Here is a 19,086-nt window from a genome sequence, read left to right as displayed (position 1 = left end):
TCTGGGTAGTGCATGCTCACAGCTAACTACATTGCTGATATTTTCATTATGCATTTAGTTATGCATGTAAGCCCTCATAAACACTGCTGTTACTTCTGTGTTCCAGTGAAACCAGTGAAGCTCTACAAAGACCTGAGCCATGTGATGTACACATGGTCTAATGTAGTTTAGTGGTCCAGAGAGACAAATGGTTATAGCTTTTCAAAATCCAATGTTGATTCAGTGGCTTTAGCAAAGGAAGTTCAGAGCAATAAACTGATGTGCTGCACTGTACAGGCCTCGCATTTTGCTGTGGAAGCAGTCTGGCTCCTCAAGTCAGTGTGCAACACAACTGTAAATGCTTCTGCATATAAGTGGCAGCCAGCCCTGGTCTGTCTGCTGGTATTCTCTGGGAGGAATGCCAGATGGGCCAGTACTGGTATTTCTGCATCCCAGTGAAAGGTTCACCTTGGGGATTGCTTTGCAGTCCAGGTCTAAGAGCTGCATGCCTATTTCATTGTGATAAAACGGGCTAGGATACTGGCTGCAGCTTTAAACTCTGTTAGGTTTAGCCTAAGATTTTCAAAAGGAAAAACAGCAGAGGTGCTGTAATTTTAGGACAAGCCCCACACTGTAGCATTGTTTTGCTCTTATAACTTCAGTGTGTTTTGTCTGCCTTTTCTTAAATCCTTTGTTTTCACCTTGTGAGTTAACTAAAGGTTTTGTTATCCTAGGGAAACAAAAAAAACCTGCCAGATTCTGTGTTTACTCAGCCTGATCAAGAAAAGGACTTAAATGTAATCAAAACTGAGGATGAAACCAAACTGGAAGATAAAGAGGAGGAGAAGATTAAAGAAATGGAAAATCCTACAGTAAATGTGGATGCTGAAGAAAAAGAAAAATCAGGGTAAGTTATGCTGTTTCTAATCAGATCTAAGTCATATGATACATGTTTTTTAAATTTTACTCTTGTAATTTGAACTTCAAATCAGACATGCGGTTGTTAACTAGTTTCGTATCTTCCAGAGACTGATGTGTTTATAGCTGTGTCTTGGTTAGATCATTGAAGTTCATCGATCTATTATTAAAAGAAAAGGCAGCTTAAGTTTTACAGGTTCCAGGCCTAAATATAAGCTGAGTGAGAACAGAATATACAAAGCATAGGTGACTATTTGATTTTAGTACAAAAATATTGCAGTCATTGCCAGCAGTATTTTTCTACTTGATTTTGGTACAAGTATATGGCAAACTTGTGGTTTCCAGCTTTTGCTTTTGGACAGTGGTGTGTAATGTGGGAAAAGATGGAAGCACTTTGCACTGCAAGGTTAACAGCCTTGCCGTTGAATAGGCCTGGTACTGGCAGGAGTCTCTTGTGCAGACCTTCAGACAGGTGTTTTGAAAGTAGGAGATTGAAGTAATAGGGATGCTTGGGCCTGTCTAATCGATGAATGTGTGGGAATCATTTGGTTTACGGAATGGGCAGGTTTCCCTGTTTAAGTGCAGAAAAATCTCACAAGTGTTTTTCAGCAGCCACACAAAAAAAAATACAACCAGAATATAGTCCTCTTTAATCCCCAGTGTTTTAACAATTTGTATTCTTACAATTAAAACCGTCATACAGTATGATTTCAAGTGTTAAGAACCCAAAAATTGCCCTTAAGAGGTCAGATAGAAGATCTCTTTTAATACAGTATTTGTCTTTAATAAAAGCAGTAGCAGATGCTTAATGGAGAAGCTGTTACAAGAGGAAAAGCAGATGACAGACACCTCCTTAGACTTTCACAGCAATCTGTATATCAGGGATGTGTTGGGTTCTGCAGGGGTTTTTTGTAGTTAATACCATCTGTTGCCTGACCAGTAATTCCCTTGTTCATTGCGGCAATGTTTTTGTTTAGTAGATCAGCTGTCTTGATCTTCTATCTAAATATCATTACCTCTTAATGCTTTTTCTGGCCCATTAAAAGGTGTGGCCAGAATGTCATAGTTTAGCATATTGGTTTCTGATTCATTGGTAGTAGTATTTTTTTTTAAATTTTATTAAGGATTTTGATATTTTTAGTGGATTCTGGAATGATCCTTCTGTAAAGTGTTTTTGTCCTCTGGAATATTTTCAAGGAGATTTCGTTGGCAATTTCTGTAACTCAGAAATGCAGAATACAGAAAAATCAAATTTACCTAGACTCAGTTAAAGAGCCTTTTCTCTATGGATGTGATTTCATTTGTATCCTATGTAAACTTTTATGTTTTAAAAGTCTAATTGCTGGACTTCTTTACATTTGCTATTTTTAAAGTGAACTAGGTGATTTGTACTGTAACAGGTTTGCAAGATTTTCGAAATTATTAATGACTGATTTTTACAATGCTGCTTTCAAAATATAGAACTAAATAGATGGAAAACTTTGCAATGCTTAGAAAATAGCAGTTTTTAAAGTTCCCTAAATTGTGTATTTGCATGTTTGTGATGTTACTTTATATTTATTTATATACCTGAAAAGTATGGTGGCTTAATGCTTACCATGCTGCTGTAGTAAGTGGTACATGAAAAGTTAGAAGCTGCGTTTGCTTTTCAGTAATCCTTTATTTTTTTACGTTTGGGTGTTTTTAATCCTGATTCATGTCAATTTGCGTTATTTATGACATTAGGAAATGTTATGAGTGTTCCTAGTTTTTTATTTATGAAAGCAACAAAAATCTATAGAAAATACTTATTTCCTTTTAAGTTTTTCCAATTCACCTGATAGTAATTGGGTGAATTATTTTCCCTCTGCTCCTCCTTACTCATCCCAGTGGGAAACTCTTCTAAGTAGTATTTTGCTATTATGACTCATGGAAGATTGTAATGAGTTGCTTAGAATAGGAAGCATAACTCTAAAAAGAGGTGTAGGTGGTGATGTGGTCATTGCTGGGAGGTATGCTATGTTTCAAGGAATAATTTAAGTTACAAAAATGGAACACATAGCAGTTAATTGTAAGTATTCATAAGCAATGTTACTGTAGTAACACTGTTAGCATGATTACTTTTCCCTTCTACCCTCTGATTGATAGGGAGTACAAAATGCACTTGTATCTGCTTTAAAGAGCTTTTAAAAATGTCACTGTCATACTAAAGGCTAAACAATGTTTTAAGCATTTATACCTTAAAGGCTTAAAGGAATTTTGTGGGGCATTGTATTAGATGTTGTACTTCCCTATACCCGACTTCATTGATTAGAAGTAGCAGAATTTATACGAAGGTGGAAATGCTGTGGTTGGAGTTCTTTGTTGAACTGAAATGCAAAATGAGAATAGGCATTTTTGTAGGTAGGAAACTAATCAGACACGCCAATACCTGAAATGTAATCAAAATACATCAGTGTGAAATTCAGACCGAAATTTTGTTATTTGGTGTATTTAAAATGTCTTCCTGGAACTTTTTTAAAGTTATGGATCATCTGTCCTTCACAGTCCTAACAAAATAGCTAAACAAGTTAAATCTAATGTTACATAAGGCAGACTTGTAGGGTTTTCTGTTTGCATATATGTCTGTAGGACTTTGGATATCTTCATGTAGCTTATTTGTCTGTAGACACAAGGAACCATGAGGACAGAAAAACTTCTGTGTTTCTTCTTGCTGACTTTCTTTTGGGAGGACTGGATGTAACTCCCAGCTTGCAGATCTCAGGAAATACTACTGGAAGCCAGGGTTGTTTATTTTCTACCCATTTTGTTTCTCTGTGCAATGCCACATGTCTCAAACCTTTGAGATTGCTACCACTTGAATTGTATGGTCCCATCTACACAGACTTTAACAATCTGATGAAGAGGAAGAAAGACTCAGCTTTTTCTTCCTTTCTTCCCCTGAGTGCCGGTTTCTTGCCTGCTTGTGTATCTGTGAATACTGAGAGTAGAGATTCAAAGGCACCTTGCCCTTTATTCTATACATGCTTTTCTTATTTGCTTTTTGCTTTGTTGTTATTTTTTTCCTCTGTAGCTAGTGGAAGATGCCTGAGCTAGATACAGGTCATGCAACTTGTGGTCATTAAAACAAGTTTTAAAAAAAGCCAGTAATGTGTTACTTTCCATGTGTCTGTCCCAGAGGGTCCTTTACAAAACTGACTTTGTAAATTGTCCTTCTCCATAACATTGGAAAAAGTACTTCTACTTGGCTACTGAATAAACAAGAAAGTTTAAAATCCATCTTCTTCACAAGTTTCTGCAACCTTCATGTTGTGGGAGTAATGATCTTCAAATGTAGCATTGCATAGTTGGTGTGCTGTTTCCTTTGTAGCATCTAATACTAACTATTCTAACTTGTTGAACACTTGAGTCAATGTCCACAAATTGAGAACCGAGATGTTTTTCTACACAATGAACAATGCAGACCATTGAATATGTTCCAAAGAGATTGAGGCCAGGAGCCTAGTGGAGTTTTTAGAAGGTGTGGGTTTTTTAGTAGAAGCTAATAAAATGAAAGGTAAGTCTTAAAAAATTTCATAGTAGGTGCAGTTTGGAAACTGAAGTGTAGGTTAATTGCTTACTAACCAATATTACTAAGATATATATTTTTTTAAACCAGATAGTTAATTCAACTCCGTGTTTCTATGCTGGTTTTGGAGTTTTTATTGAGAAAATTTTTTTTGTTGGTTTTGTATTTTATTTTGGTTTTAACACTTTGCTCTAAAGCAGCTGGGACGGACCACTGTCAAGAACTTTATACTGAAATGAAAGGTTAAATGCTGAGAATCTGGGTAATTTTTACTTCTCAACAAAAATTGGCATCAGACTTGTGTATGGGTAGTATTTGAATTTTTGAGGTGCCCAGGTAAAATTCTTTTAAGAATCCCAGTTACAGTATATAGACATTGCAAGATGTTTTGTTTTTGTATTTTCCTTCTTGTGGCTAAGGTGCTGCCTTAACACCAGGAAGGGCTGCCATCTCTGGGTGTTACCTTGTTCTTGCTCATCAGACTTTCAAGTCCTTCTTTGGCTTATGAATCTTCTTGAATTTATTTGTTTCTTGTTCTTGAAAACTGTCTAATTTTTTTATTTCCTTCTGGGAGTGCATAAACAAATGTCCTTAATGCTTTAGAAACCTGAACACCTCTGGTTGTCTGATACTGATGGTTTAGGTCTTTATGATGTGGTTTTCTGGCAGTTGGTAGTCATGTTTTGACAATATCACAAGGCAAGAATGCTAAACATTTACTCTTTGGTTTAATTCTGTTCAAGACTATCAGCCATTCATTCACGCTGTACTAGTTTGAAAGCAAACCAGTGAGAGACTCAAAATCAGAACTACAATTTAGTAGGAAAATTAAAAATAAATGCAGTAGTACAGAAACACTGCCAGAGTCAGGGTGCCACCTGACACCTTGTCTGGCAGGGTGGTGGTAGCAGTCCGATTAAATGGTGACTGCAGTCCTCCTGAGGTGATAGATGTGTTGATGCGGTAGTCCTGTAGAAGGGTCTGCTCTTCCTAGGAAGGTCCAGTGGTGGCTATGTAGCTCTTGTCCTCTGGGAACCCAGTATGTAAGGGCTGACTGTGGTGTTCCAAACCTCAGGTTATATCCAGGATGGAATGCTTGGTTCCTCCCCCTGGGCAGAGCATCTCACAATGGGATGATGTAGTTTTATGAGTCGTGCAGTGAGGCTGGATGGCCCATTAACAGAAGATATTTCCGGAGGGAGTTATCAGGGATGTGTCATGGAAGAGATAAAGATCACTGCCCGACATGGTTTTAACAGCTGGTGATAGAATACATACTTTTGGTTACATCTTACATTGTAACCTAAGACACACGTGCAAGGAAAAATCTTAATCCTAGAGCTGTTACATGCATGATTCATGCAGTAATAGCATTTCCCCTCCTGTAAGCAGTAGGAGGGAACTAGGAATAATAAAAGCAGTAATGGAGAACTAAGGGAAGATGGGCAGTGTTTCATGTGAAGGATTTTACTAAGGTTTATTGCCCTTGTGGAAGAGGACTCCCTGCTGTGGCTGTGCTGCTGCTGGAACTTTCTGTACGAGAGTTAAATTTTCTGGTAACACCTATTAGGGATTTTCTGAAAGCAGTTTACAATGGGATTATATAATAGTCAGAAGCTCCATTTCATATATGGGAGAAAGACATTGTTAAACGCAATGGTTTCTTCAGTTCCTTATCTGTTAAAATGACACATCAGAGCTTTGTGGTGGTGAATGTAAAATGGTAGTGAGAAGGTTAGAATTTTTGGAATGTAGAATATTTTATATAAAAGGCATCTCTCTTAGTTTCTGAAGAGTTAAGAACTATATATTGAGATAACTTTCTCCAGTTTGATTCAGGTTTATGTGGAATTGATTAGCTTGGGAAAAGGGAGAACAATGTGTTGTGTTCAGTGCATGTGTAGTATAAACATATGGTCAGAATCTTAGATGGTTGGTGTGTATGCAAAAAAAATGCTTCTAAGAACCATACTTAGTAGTTTTATTTATAGGAATATATTTCTGTGTTCTCAGTTGTGATGCGTGTTCTATTTATGTATTTCAGCTGTCTTTGTGTTAGGAAAGAAGTTTTTGCATAGTCATGTTTTCAAGAAAGTCTAATTGATTTTTTTTTTTCTTAATATAGAATACAGACTGATACATACTTGTAATGATTGCTTCTGATACAGCAATAAGCTGCAAATGACACAACAATAAATTGTAGAGTGGCAGTGTAAATGTACTGGCTCTGTGTATTGAATGGAAGGGAGACATCTTTGGTTTGGAAAAAGTGGTTGTGCCATCACATGTTACATAGCAAATGGTCAGTGTGCAGGTTTTTAACCACGGTAGCTGTCACCAAGACTTGGGGAGTCCTTACACATTCATCAAACACTGGATGCTTCTGAGCTGAATGTGAACCAGTGCTGTAGAACTAGGAAGGACTGTACTCTTCAGTCAGACTTTGGAACCACCCACTGTCCTCTTGAGGAATGTTTCAAAACATGTGGCTGAATGACGAGAAGCAATAACATGGGGTCCTCTCACCTGTCTGTGGCAGCAGAGGAACATGCTGGTTACAGACTATGTGCTTGCATGATTGACGTGTACTGCGCTACACTCAGGTGTGATTCAGGTCAAGGTAGTGCCTTCCCCTTCCCTTGGGACAAGGGACCGTAACTGCATTTATTCCAATTTTCTGTGTGCAGACAGAAGTCCCTGGGGCTTTTGTTTTCAGATTTTCTTTGTAGCTTCAGAGGTGTTGTGGTTTAACCCAGCTGGCAACTGTGTACCATGCAACCACTGGCTCCCTTTCTCCCCACCCTGGTGCATCCAAAACAGAGTACTGTGCTACCAAGGAGAAATAAACTCTATCCCAGCCAAAACCAGGACAAGAGGGAAGACAAATACTGGTGATTTTTTGGGGAGGTTTGTTATTTTGTGTAATTAAAGATGAGATTCCATTCTCATGGCGTAAGTAAAGGTCTTAATGGCCTCTCTGCCTTAAAACTTAAGGTCACTTTAATACATCTGTGATTGAGAATATGAAGAGAGACTGAACATCTTTCAGCTCTATATTATGAGAAGTAGAGGTTAAATTATGCTCTAGGATGAGAAAAAGGAAAAAAATAAGCAGGAAACAAAAATAGAAGCTAATTCCTAAACTTCAAGTGTCAATTATACTGACGTTTATTTCTGTTAGTGGTTCAATTAACTGTAATTACTTAATTGAGCCAATAATTGAAATAATCCTGCTTCCTCAAATTTTAGAATAACCCCAGAAATGGCATATGCCATCTCACCTGCTGTGTAGACCAGTTTGGTGTGTCAGGGGAAGTGTATTTTTGAGTAGGGTTAGGTTTGCTGCAAAACAGGGGTCCTAGGAGGCAGATATAATGTTCCAAATCACACTTTGTCTCTTAGGTTTCACCTGGGCTTTGTTACAGCTCGTGTTTACTGGCAGAGAATGGGGGTTGAAAGAGGTTTGCATGATCCTGCGTTTCCTTGAGTGGTGTAAGAGCAGCAGTGTTTCATCTATTAACTACATCTGGTTGTTAATACACTTAATTATGGGCCTGTTGGTGTTAAATCTTTATATTGACTGACAATGACCTGTGTGTGTGGTTTTAGCCTTTTGAAGATTTTGCACTGTCCTTTGGAACTAATGATAAGCAATATTTGTATGACCTAAACATTTTAATGGTTTTACTTTATTAACAAATAGTTTTGCATTTTAATTCATTCATTTCTTGCTTCTGAAGGTTTATATATTTGTGAGATGGGGTGGGGGTATTCTTTCCACTCGGTGCTTGTAATTTGAAATGCTTTTGAGTCCTGATAAGCTTTCTGGTAATACTTTGTATTCTAGAACAGTTACACTTGTATTGTTGTGTCTCCTGTACACTGTGTATGCACGACTGCAGCCGCCTTGTTTCATCAGCTGCTGCTTGGATTGTTCAGATTGTTGCAGCTTTGTGGTAGATATTGCTTGGTACTGGTTTTAAGTTGACAATTACTGTCTGCTGCCAAGAGGTTTGTTTCTTTGTTTCTTTTTTTTTTTTTTTCCTTTGCCCCATGCCCTCCCTGAAAATGGGATTTTGACTAAACAGCATTGAAGAAAATCCAATGGTCTCATGCATACATACGTGGACTAATGAAGTTATGACTGTGCATACTGGATGCCTACAATCACAATTTCCTCTTAGAAGCCTCTGTTTTGTGGCAGTCATGGCTTCTCCTTTGTCTGCACTGCCAGGTTTGAGCTATTTATGGCATTACAAGACAATATCTTCCTTGCAACCATTGGTATATGTTCTTGGGTTTTGTGTTGGGGGGGGATTTTGTTGCTTTTTTTGGGTTTGGTTGTTTTTTTGTTCCAGGAGCTATATGAGTGTGTTGGTTTCTTTCTGCTCCAAAATGAACTATCTTTGCTTCTGTTTGGTTTCCTGAAATCTTGAGCTTATGATCTCTAACCAAGTCACTCCTTAGAACACTTTTTAATTACAGTCATCTCTGCTTCCATTTTGCTTTTGCTTCCTGACATGCCCTCCGCCTATGTACAACCTGCTGTTCACATCTCCTTGACCATCCAAGTTACTCAACTTCACAATGATGGTTTCACGCATCTCTTCCAGAGGGTACCAATTTCTGGTATTGTCATGGAGTCTTTGTAGGATATCTGTTGGGACACCAAGAAAGCCATAGGGTGATTAAGATGAGAGAGACTCCAAATCTGTTCAGCTTTCGAAGAGCCACTGGCACCATAATTGCCAGTGTCTGGAAAATCCTGAATCTCTGGCATAGGCGTACTTTACTTTGCAGACAGCATTCAAGAATTGTGCCCCTACATCTTGGAGAGGAAACAAAAAAAAGGCAAAATTTGGCTCATTGCAGTTTTGAAGTGGACTTAGTAATGGAAAATCACAAGCTCATCTTGTTCTCAGAGCCGTGGTGGCTCTGCTTCTGATCCCAATTTTTTTTTTCGTTTTTGTATGATAATACCTCTTGAACTGAAATTAGGATTTTTTGTTTAGTGCAGCAGAGAGTATAACTTAAAATCCTTTGAATTACTGGTTGGTGCTTTTTGTTGTTAGCTGTGGAATTCTAGTCGGGATTTTTTCATCTTAGTCTTTGGGTACCTTTTCTCCTGATTTCTTTGGGAAGTAAATTTTTCCGTAAGTGAGCTTTCAAAGCTGGTTTATTCATGTTGCATTTTTAACTCTGGTGGTTTTAACTTCACTAGCAAAGTAGTTCACTGAACATACATGGTTTTATCTATGTGTCTGTCTATCTATCTGTCTCCTGGAAGGCCAAGAGTTCATGTATGTATGTATGTATGTATATATATATATATATATATATATATATAAAACTAAAATCTTGGCCTTCCAGAATTAAACTATGGTCCATGCCATGTATACCTGAATAGATATCTCATCTGTGACTTCGTGTACTTAATAGACAAAGAGGGATTTTTTTAGCCTTTGCCTCATTGTGTATGCACTTGTGTGTATATACATATATCTATTTTTACATTTAGTGTGCCTGTGCATATATGTATATGTGACAACATTAATTTCTGAAGTAATTTCATTAAATCAGTGTGGCTATACTACAGTTGAATTTAGCTTATTGTTCTGAACTACTTCTGAACTTTTGCTAGCTAATTGGATAGTAATACTGCAGTTTTACTTCTGCAAAGGAGCATCCTTTTGCAGAGAGAAAGTAGCTTGGTTGATCTGAGTATTTTCTACTGAAAATATTATGGAAAGGTTTAGATTATTAATACAGACTTTTGTGTTTGTGAGGCTAACTTAAATATTAGTGTGAATCAGACTTGGAGCAGTACTTACATTCTCTTATCCAGACATCCAAACTCACCTCTTCCACGTGTCAGGTTTTTGGATTATTGGCGGTCTGCAGTTGTTGTGAATTTAGTCAGCAACTAAATCTGTTGTGTGTTGCACAGGGTGTGGGATTAGAATGATATGTGGGCCAATAATACTGCTTTATAAGTCTAAATAAGATTAAAAGATATTTTCCCCCATTAACTTTTGTAATGTAGTCTGCCTCTTCAGGCTGATTGCAGGTAATTTTTAGATACCTGAGCAGCCCATAGCTACCATTGACTGAAACGAGCAAGATTTGTGGGTTCTTACTGCTTCTGAAAATTGGTCCAAAATATCTAAAGATGTGTTCAAAATTAGCTCACTTCTGAAAGCAATGAACACCTGCTTGTGTATTTATATAGTAATTAAATGCACATTTGACATATTTAGAATACTTTTGGTGTAATTGGCAAGGAGTGACAAGGTCATAAATTAGCACAGGTTGTTTAATTTGCTAATATAGTCACATAAGGTGTTGGGGATTTTTTTGGTCCAAAATCTGGTTGTGGTTGCAGTAACAAGCTGTTGAGATAGAGTTTATTTATTCTAATAAAGCAAGGATTTTTTTGCGAAGAAAGTTTCAAGAAGCATTTGTAAAACTTGTAGGTTGAAAAATGGAATTTAGAAAATTTTCTCCATATTGAAAAGAATTAAGTGAGAAAATTATATTTAAACAAAGAGACTGCATGCAAGAATCATATAAAGATGAGTTTGAACAACTTCTGCTCATACAGATTTTGATGGATTTTTTTTTTTTCTTTTAGTCACTTTTGCACCTTACAATCACTGGATTTTGTGTGTGTTGCTATATCCTATTTTGCTGATATTACTCAGCTGTAGTACAGTTTCACGTATTTGGAGCCTCCTGTTTCCCAGTCTCTAATGCATCCACAATATTTATCAATATATGTGGTTTGGAACTGAAAAGCTTATGAAGTATCTCATATTAACTCTACAATTTTTTAAACCTTTCAAGAGATGACACGAATAAGGAAGAAGATGAAGATGAAGAAGAAGCAGAGGAGGAGGAAGAGGAGGAGGAGGAGGAAGAAGACAACAATAACAATGAGGAAGAAGAGTTTGAATGCTATCCACCAGGCATGAAAGTCCAAGTGCGGTATGGAAGAGGGAAAAATCAAAAAATGTATGAAGCTAGTATTAAAGATTCTGACATCGAAGGTGGAGAAGTCCTTTACTTGGTGCACTACTGTGGATGGAACGTGAGGTAACTTGAGTTTTAGTTAGTGATTACTTCTTGAATTACTTCTCAAATACACTGATGAATTTTAAAAACTAAATTAACAGACATCTGGAGTCCTAAACTTTCAGTATTGGTGTTCTGTGAAGGTCATTGTACTGTATGAAACTTAGATTTTTAACACTATATAAATGCAGGGCTTTAGTTACTTTGAAAATCATCTTTAAATGACTTGTTCAAAGAAGGCTTCATTTGTTCCTCATCTTACTTTTAGATCTTCCCATACAAGTGACACCTCACTCTTTTCAGATTCCTCCTCTGGCTCTTAAGCCGATTTTCTCTCGTTCAGTATTTGAGTAGTGCATTTAGCTAAAGCTGTGAACTCACTCTTGTCAGTGAAGCACAGAGTACATCAGCAGTATGGTATTTAACTGGAAAACAACAAGATTTAGTGGGAAATAAGTGCACAGCAAATAACTGCATTTCATCTGATCTGATATCTATCCTCCCTACCCCACCTCCTGCTGAGGCTGCCCTAATCTTCCAAGCAAGACTCTTCTTAGCCTAGTGGCTTCTTATGCTTTCTTTGATATAAGGAGGAGCATATGCTTTTTATTGACTTTAGTCTAGCATTAATAGAAATAAGTTGAAGTATTTCTGTTGCTATTTCAGACCTCTTTTTTGCCATTTAAAACTTGAAGCAACTTTGAAAACAGTAGAGAAAACTAAAATTTTTGAGCAGCTTATAAGCATGTCTGCTTCTTTCCTCAGTTTCAATGTAAGTGCTCACTGTCCTTAACTATTAGCTTTTCAACTCTATTACTGCCTCTAAAATAACTCCAACCCCCCCTCCCTCCCCCAAGTCTGAGACAAGTCTGATGTACTTTTTTCTTTACTTATTTTTCCTTTTCTGGGAAAGCTGAGTTTTCAGCTGAAAGCTGAAGGTAGACTTCCTCTGTCATCTGGGCATCCTGCCTCTGACCAAGAGGGCAGGACAAATGTCATTTGTTCAGTTCCAGCAAGGTCTGCTAGGAAAGGTAACAGAGAAGTGTGATGCTTCTCTTGCTGCTTGAATTCACCTCTTTGCATCAAGGCCTGGTGATTTCCAGGTGCACCTGAGCTACTGCTGAGGAGGAGTCTCGCTCTTGCCGGTTTCGATACCGATCTTCTGTAGAATTTTGATCTACATTGATCTACAGGAATAGGATGTGACATAAACTGTCTTCAGGCAACATCTGTAAGCATAGTGGGCTGTGAAGTCAAGATACAAGGGGAGATGCAGCCTGCTCAAGGTGGGAGCTGGGGTGTGACTTGCGTTTTGGTCTGGTCCTTTTTGAGGACTCCACCCTTGGAGTGCAAGTTGGTGAAATTTTCATCCTACTCACTGAAGATTACTGTGTGTACCATTCCAAGAGGTTTCTTGCTTTTAAACTCTTTGTTTTGGAATTCACGTGTAAGCATAGAAGTTATTTTTCTTTTTGAGCAAATACTCATGCTATTATCCATGCTTTGAGGTGAGATGATCAGATTTTTATTTGAGCAGTTCCACTTCAAATCTGAAGAAATGAGAAGTCAAAAATGAGTCTTCTTCACCTTGGAGATTCCAGCACCCCAGTTCTTAAAGGAGAAATCAAGATTCTCAGTTTTTAACTTTGCATTTTAAACAAATCTGCAGATTCATATCAGAGGCATTATTTCTGTGACAAGGATATGTTTGATAATAAAAGCATTTTTAGTAACTTGCACTCACTTGAAAAGTAAGGAGTGTTGGTTGTTTGGTCTTTCTGGCAGCAGGACTTGGGTTTATATTTTTACCTCGTGTTTTAAAAGAGCCCCCTGAAAAGGTAGGGGGAGGGAGTGGGATTCTTCACTAAAAAATACATCAGTGATTGAGATTTAGCTGTGGGACTGTGCATGGACTCTGCTAAATGTGGCTAATTTTTTTCTTTTGTGTTTACTTAATTTAATTACTTAAATTTTTAGATTTGACAGAAGACTGTGTAAGCTTCACCTTTAGCCAGCATCTAAACACTTTGATAGTTTAGTATTGTGAAGATTAGTTTTGTATGCTCTAATAGCTTGATTTGGCTTTTAGTCAGTGACAACCTGCAAAAGCCATCTGCCTTAGTTGGGTAGGAAGCAATGCCCTCCTCTCCTTAGTCATTGTAGCTTACTTAGCTGGCACAAGTGCAGTACAGGGGATGAACTGAACTAGGATTTTCTAGTCATCCAGGGTTTTTTTAATTCTGTCATCATTCTTCTACTCCTTAAAGTTGACTTTCCTGTTTCCCCTTTTGGTCAAGTATGCCATTTAATGGCCTGTTCTTTAAACTTGTACGTTTGAGCAGAAATACTAAATAACTACTAATGTTTCTTATCACAAGTTAATTTCAATATCAGTCTGGAATTCAGAATAAGTGTGTGTGTGTGGGGGTGTGCTCACATGCTTTAGGGTACTTAGAATGAAGTTTGGTAAGCTTGATACTCATCTTCATTAGTTGGGCTTTTTCTTAAATGCTTTGGAACCAGTGACACTGAGAACTGTTGAACTTTTTTTTTTTTTTTTTAAGAGTAAGTAGAAAGTGCAGAAGCTGTACAGCGTTATGGTCTTGTTGTTAGCTCCTGAGATTCAGGTGATGTGTGTCTCTGATAAAGCTCTCTGAATGGTAGTGTTCAGTGGAGCCTGACTTGTAGTGAAAGGGAATGGTAGAAATCTACCCTGTTAGAGGGACCTGCTTACCACGTGTTAACCAGAAAAAGCAGAGAAATACAGAGAAACTGTGCTTCTTCTCACAGACCAGTAATGTTCTGAATTATGTATGCTTTATATGTAACTAAAACTTCTTTGGGGCTTACGGTGCCAGTTCCTTCTGCTGTAATTTTAATCTTCAGATGCCAGTGCAAAGAAAAGTGCATTGTGTAAGTGTTTGAGGTGACTTTCCTCTGCAGTGTGTTCCCAGTAATTAGAGGGTGCATATTTAAAAAGCATTTAGATTGTTGAACCTGTGTGTCATTATTGTACAACATCAAATATATGTTACTCTTGAATGTTTCAGATGTTTAAAGCTAAAGACTTACTATTTTCAACACTTCTTTCCTTCTGTATGTGAAAGTGGTAATTTCTGTCTAAGTTTGTTGAAACATTACTTCATATATAAATTTTATACTTAATGGTTAACCACTGAAAATAAATGTTTAGCAAACTTTTGGGCCCTGGAGAGTAATGTATGTCATGGGGGGCCAGGGGAGGGATTATTTAAAAAAACAAAAAAGAAATTAAACAAACCAGAATCTCCATCTAACATTCCAGTATTTGGGTATCAGGCTAGTTTTCTCCTTTCTTTGATCACAGTCAAAAAAAAAAAAAAATTGATTCTCCCTTTTTAGCAGCTACAGATAATATATTGGAACTTTTCAGTGAATTTGCTAAGGCTTGCTAGCTCCTTGAGGTCACTTGTCCTCCTGAGAAAGTGGTACCTTTGCTAGTATAAATCTAGTCTGGAAAAGTATGCTTTCTTCCTTGTTTCTCCTCTACTACTTCTGTGGAAGATTGACTGTGCAATCTCTTGACAGTGTGTTATGGTGCATTTTAGCTTGCAAGTAGTACCTATGGGTGTAATAGAATCAGTGCATACTCTGATGCAAGGTGTTCTTCTTTGTCTTCATTTTGGCAAAGTAGGGAGATTTTGTTTATGAAAGCATTCCAGGTTTTCATATGAAACCTGATTTAAAAAAATAAGTAAATAATAATTTCTTATTAAATCCCCCCTCTTGATTTTCAAAGAAATCTGTGTAAACTCTTCTAGGAGCAGCTTCCCATATTATCTCCTTCCTCTCCATACTCATCTGCTCACATTAGGGTGCTGAAGCAAGTACATGTGAAAGACAGCACTGCAGTAAAACAACTCAGGTCCTCTGAAAGTACATGCTTGTAGTGAGAGCTGAAGAACTTTTTTGATAATATTTTTGGGTTTATTTTGTTTTGTGAATAGACCTCTAAAGCAAGATTAGTGTTGAAGTGAGTTTTCATGTTAGCAGGTGCAGTTCTAGAAAGAGGCTCTAGTCTGAGTCACACACCCCATTTTAGATGCAGCTTTCGGGGTGCTTCTCTATCTTGCAGTAGAGGAAAATGTAACTTAGGGTCAGGTTGTCAACTGTGGCTTGGAATGTGTCTTTTTTGCACGATCTGTTTCTGCCTGGGGTCCAGTTGTCCCAGATTTAGGCAAACCATGTATGCATTCAGTATGTGAGTAGTGAAAGGAGCTGTGTGATGCAAAGGTGTGAAGTGTGGGCAGCTGATTCCCTGGAAAAGGTGTGAGATTTCTGTGGCTTCGTCGAAGGGTCTGTCTGCTGTTTTGGGTGCAGTCAGGAGTAAAGCAGGATATGCTCTGGCCAGGAACTGTGACTGTCACACATTAGTGTTTCAATTTGTGGTCCTTGGCATGAGGGCTTGCGTGACCACTGCTTCTCATGCGTAGTGTTTAAGACTCTGTGGTATGTACAGGTATTCCCTTCAGGTTCTGCATTTCTCTCCTTCGGTTCAGTGTGCCCCCATGTCTATCAGCTCTTGCCCCAACAGGCACTGCAGTTGCTGTGGATCTCAGACAGTGTGGGCTGTGCACAGACTTTGCATAGGAGGAAGATCATTTTCTTATTGGAGATGCATAAGAACGAGTGAATACGAATTTGGTATTCTAGCAATGTATTTGAGGCAGAAAGGACACTGTCAGAATCATCGCTTTTCACCATGTGTTTGTCAGGTCCTATGCTGTTTTCCTGCATGTATTTAGATCTAATAGAATACTCCTACATTTCTCTGGGTCACAAAGTCCATTTGGCAGACACTTCATGGTATTCCTTATGCAAAACTTGTCTTTTTCTTGAAGAAGGATTGCTTCAGATAGGGTTTCCCATAGTCTCACAGAATATGGGATTTTTCTATACTGAGCAAGTACTCTGCAGAGTTATATTTCAGTTTTGAACCTGTTTACTGACATTTCACCTGGTAATGGGAGTGTTAATAGTACAATGACAGTGGTATCTGCAGCAGTATAGGCAGTCTTGGTATATCGTAGTCTGCATGGTCTGCTGTGAGATTTTGTGATTTTTATTGTCACATGGAGGGGAAAAAACCAGAACAAATTGTTTTGGAAAGCTATTTTTCAGACTGCTGCCATAAATGTAAGTTACTAGGATACAGTATTTATCTTCTGAAATCCCTTGTATAGATCATAACTTATAATACATAGGAAAGCAAGTTGGAAACTTGCATGTTTTTCCCTAAATATTTTTAAATTATGTCAATATTATGGATATAATTGGCAGTGGTTGCAAAGAAGCTGAATTAGGATGGTATCAGTAGTCATTGCATGTATGAAAGTAAAATCAAGTAAGCCCAGCTGGAAACCAGCATGGTGATTATGCTCAGCTCCAACTTGTACCAGGTTTTTTTGGAGAGTGTGGTTTGGGGTTTGTGGTGTTTTAAAGTTGATTTTTTTCCCCTCTATTTTCACGTTTACATAGGAGGATCAGAATTTGTTTGTATGTACATTCAGGCCAAAGTTAATACAAACTAATTTTTAACTGAACTGTTTCTTATGCAGGTGGTTCTTGAATTTACAGTTTAAGTAGTAAAGAGCTTATTTTTATTGGGAGGGAAAAAATTGATTTAAATGATTCCTGAATTTTTTCAGAAATACACAAAGAATCTGGCAAGCACAGTACCATAGGTGCAATATATTCTTAGTAAGAATGTACTTCTTTGGTCTTGGATTTGTACTTAACAGGTCCAGTCTTGAATACAAGATGCCTGTTGTTAATATCTTGGTGCTATTTAGTATGTTTTTGTCTTGTATCAGTCTGATACAAAATGGAAACCTTTAACAGAAAAGGAACTGAAAAATGTCACTGTGAAGTCAGTGACTCAAAGTTGGTGACTCTGAAGGGTTACTCACACCAGATACGTCTTTGCAGTCACTTGGGATGGAAAGAGTTTATTTTTATTAACTGGCTACATTTTATGTAGTTGAAAGAATTAATTTTATTGTTAAGGTTTTACAGTGTATAAATAGGAAGTATACCTATTAGAGGTCCGTACAGATTTTTCATTCAGGTAGTTTGTTTTACCTGCATTACATGGATTTCTGTTGTTCTGTGCAGACTGGAAAATAGAGGATTTTGGTTTTAGCCTTCAGTGTAAAAGGACTTTAATCCTCTGAACATTAGCTGAAACTTCACAGACTTGAGAATTACAGAAATTACTTGATTCAAATTCCAATTCTGTTTTTATATGGCTACTAATTCTCTTTTTCCTCAGTTAAATTTCTGTTGTGGTGTGCTTATCTGCTTAAAATCATAAATGTGTACAATTTCTTTTTCTGTTTAGGTATGATGAATGGATAAAGGCAGACAAGATAGTGAGACCAGCTGATAAAAATGTACCAAAAATTAAGCATCGAAAGAAAATAAAGGTAGTTTTCCTCCCTTTCTCTCTTGTTGCCCCCAGCATTGGTTTGATACATGGTTATGTAATCCCTGCCTCCCTTCCTGACCTTTTGATTGGTCTATAAATGCTTGTCAGGAAAAGCAACTTTGTAGCGTTTTAAACATGGATACTCTTTTCATCATGGTTTTGGGTATTCTCTTTGAGGTGACGAAGGGAAGCTTCTCTTTCCTTCTTTCCCGAATTTTTAACTTAGATGTATATAGTCATTTACAGAAAATAAATGAGAAGGATACAGGTTATTGTCAGTGTTGGGAGCCAACATGGGGGGTTGAAATTTGAGAGCTCCCTGATTCTGGAGAGCAAACCTATGGACTAGTCCATGTGCATGGAACTTTGTAATTTTATTGCCAAGCATTTCTTTCAAAATTGATTCTTTCACAACTGATATTTGGGCTTAGATGATGACATATTTCTTGGACAGTAGGCTACAAGGAAGCTTTTCCTTTTGCCACTGCTGAGCCTGGCATATCCTGCAGTGCCACTACTCCTAGAGCACTGCTTGTGTTTGTTTTCCCATTTGTTTTAGTGTTGACAAAGTCCCTGTCTCCAGTAGAAAGGTCTTGGCATGGAGTGTAGAAAGGTATTTGTAGTCCTTTAAACAAAGAGGAGAGCTTTCCTCTACAGGTTGAATGTTTAAGATAACTGTAAGCATTATGTCATTGTAATCCATGATAAGATGTGTGTTCAAATGGGAAGAGTTTTTGTATCTTTTTTCTCACCTAGAATAAAACTGACAGAGAGAAGGAAGAGAAGTATTCTCCTAAACCCTGCAAATTGCGACGTTTGTCAAAACCCCCCTTTCACACCAGCACATCACCAGAGACTGGGTCCAAACTTGACAGCACTGAAGCCAAAAATACTGAACAAGCTCCAGTTAAATCAATAGAAATTACTTCTATCATTAATGGGCTACAAGGTATTGTACTTAAAAGCTTTTTCTAATTCTGTAAACAGCCTTTAAACAGGAGTAAATGAAAATGTAGAGCAACTGCTGCAATTAAATGCTTGAGTCTCTCTGGCTAATTATAACATCATCTTCAGAAATAACGCTTGGACAAAAGTAGTGTTGGCA

General features: G+C 37.6%; 1 protein-coding gene across 4 annotated transcripts in view; it reads left to right on the top strand.

The window, feature by feature from the left end:
- ARID4B (AT-rich interaction domain 4B) overlaps positions 1–19,086 on the top strand; it is an 89,333-nt gene that overhangs the window by 58,762 nt on the left and 11,485 nt on the right. For 3 of the 4 annotated variants that reach the window (XM_039568140.1, XM_039568142.1, XM_039568141.1), the window contains exons 16-18: positions 714–886; positions 17,895–17,979; positions 18,738–18,930. In XM_039568140.1, coding sequence (XP_039424074.1) covers positions 714–886; positions 17,895–17,979; positions 18,738–18,930 — 451 coding nt within the window. Of the gene's footprint in view, positions 1–713; positions 887–11,287; positions 11,537–17,894; positions 17,980–18,737; positions 18,931–19,086 lie in introns of all 4 variants that reach the window. The other variant, XM_039568143.1, reaches the window with a different exon arrangement.

This window comes from Corvus cornix, chromosome 3, assembly GCF_000738735.6.
Source record: "Corvus cornix cornix isolate S_Up_H32 chromosome 3, ASM73873v5, whole genome shotgun sequence".
NCBI lineage: Eukaryota > Metazoa > Chordata > Aves > Passeriformes > Corvidae > Corvus > Corvus cornix.
Note: the sequence above shows the minus strand (reverse complement) of the source record. Positions and strands in the feature narration are given on the sequence as shown.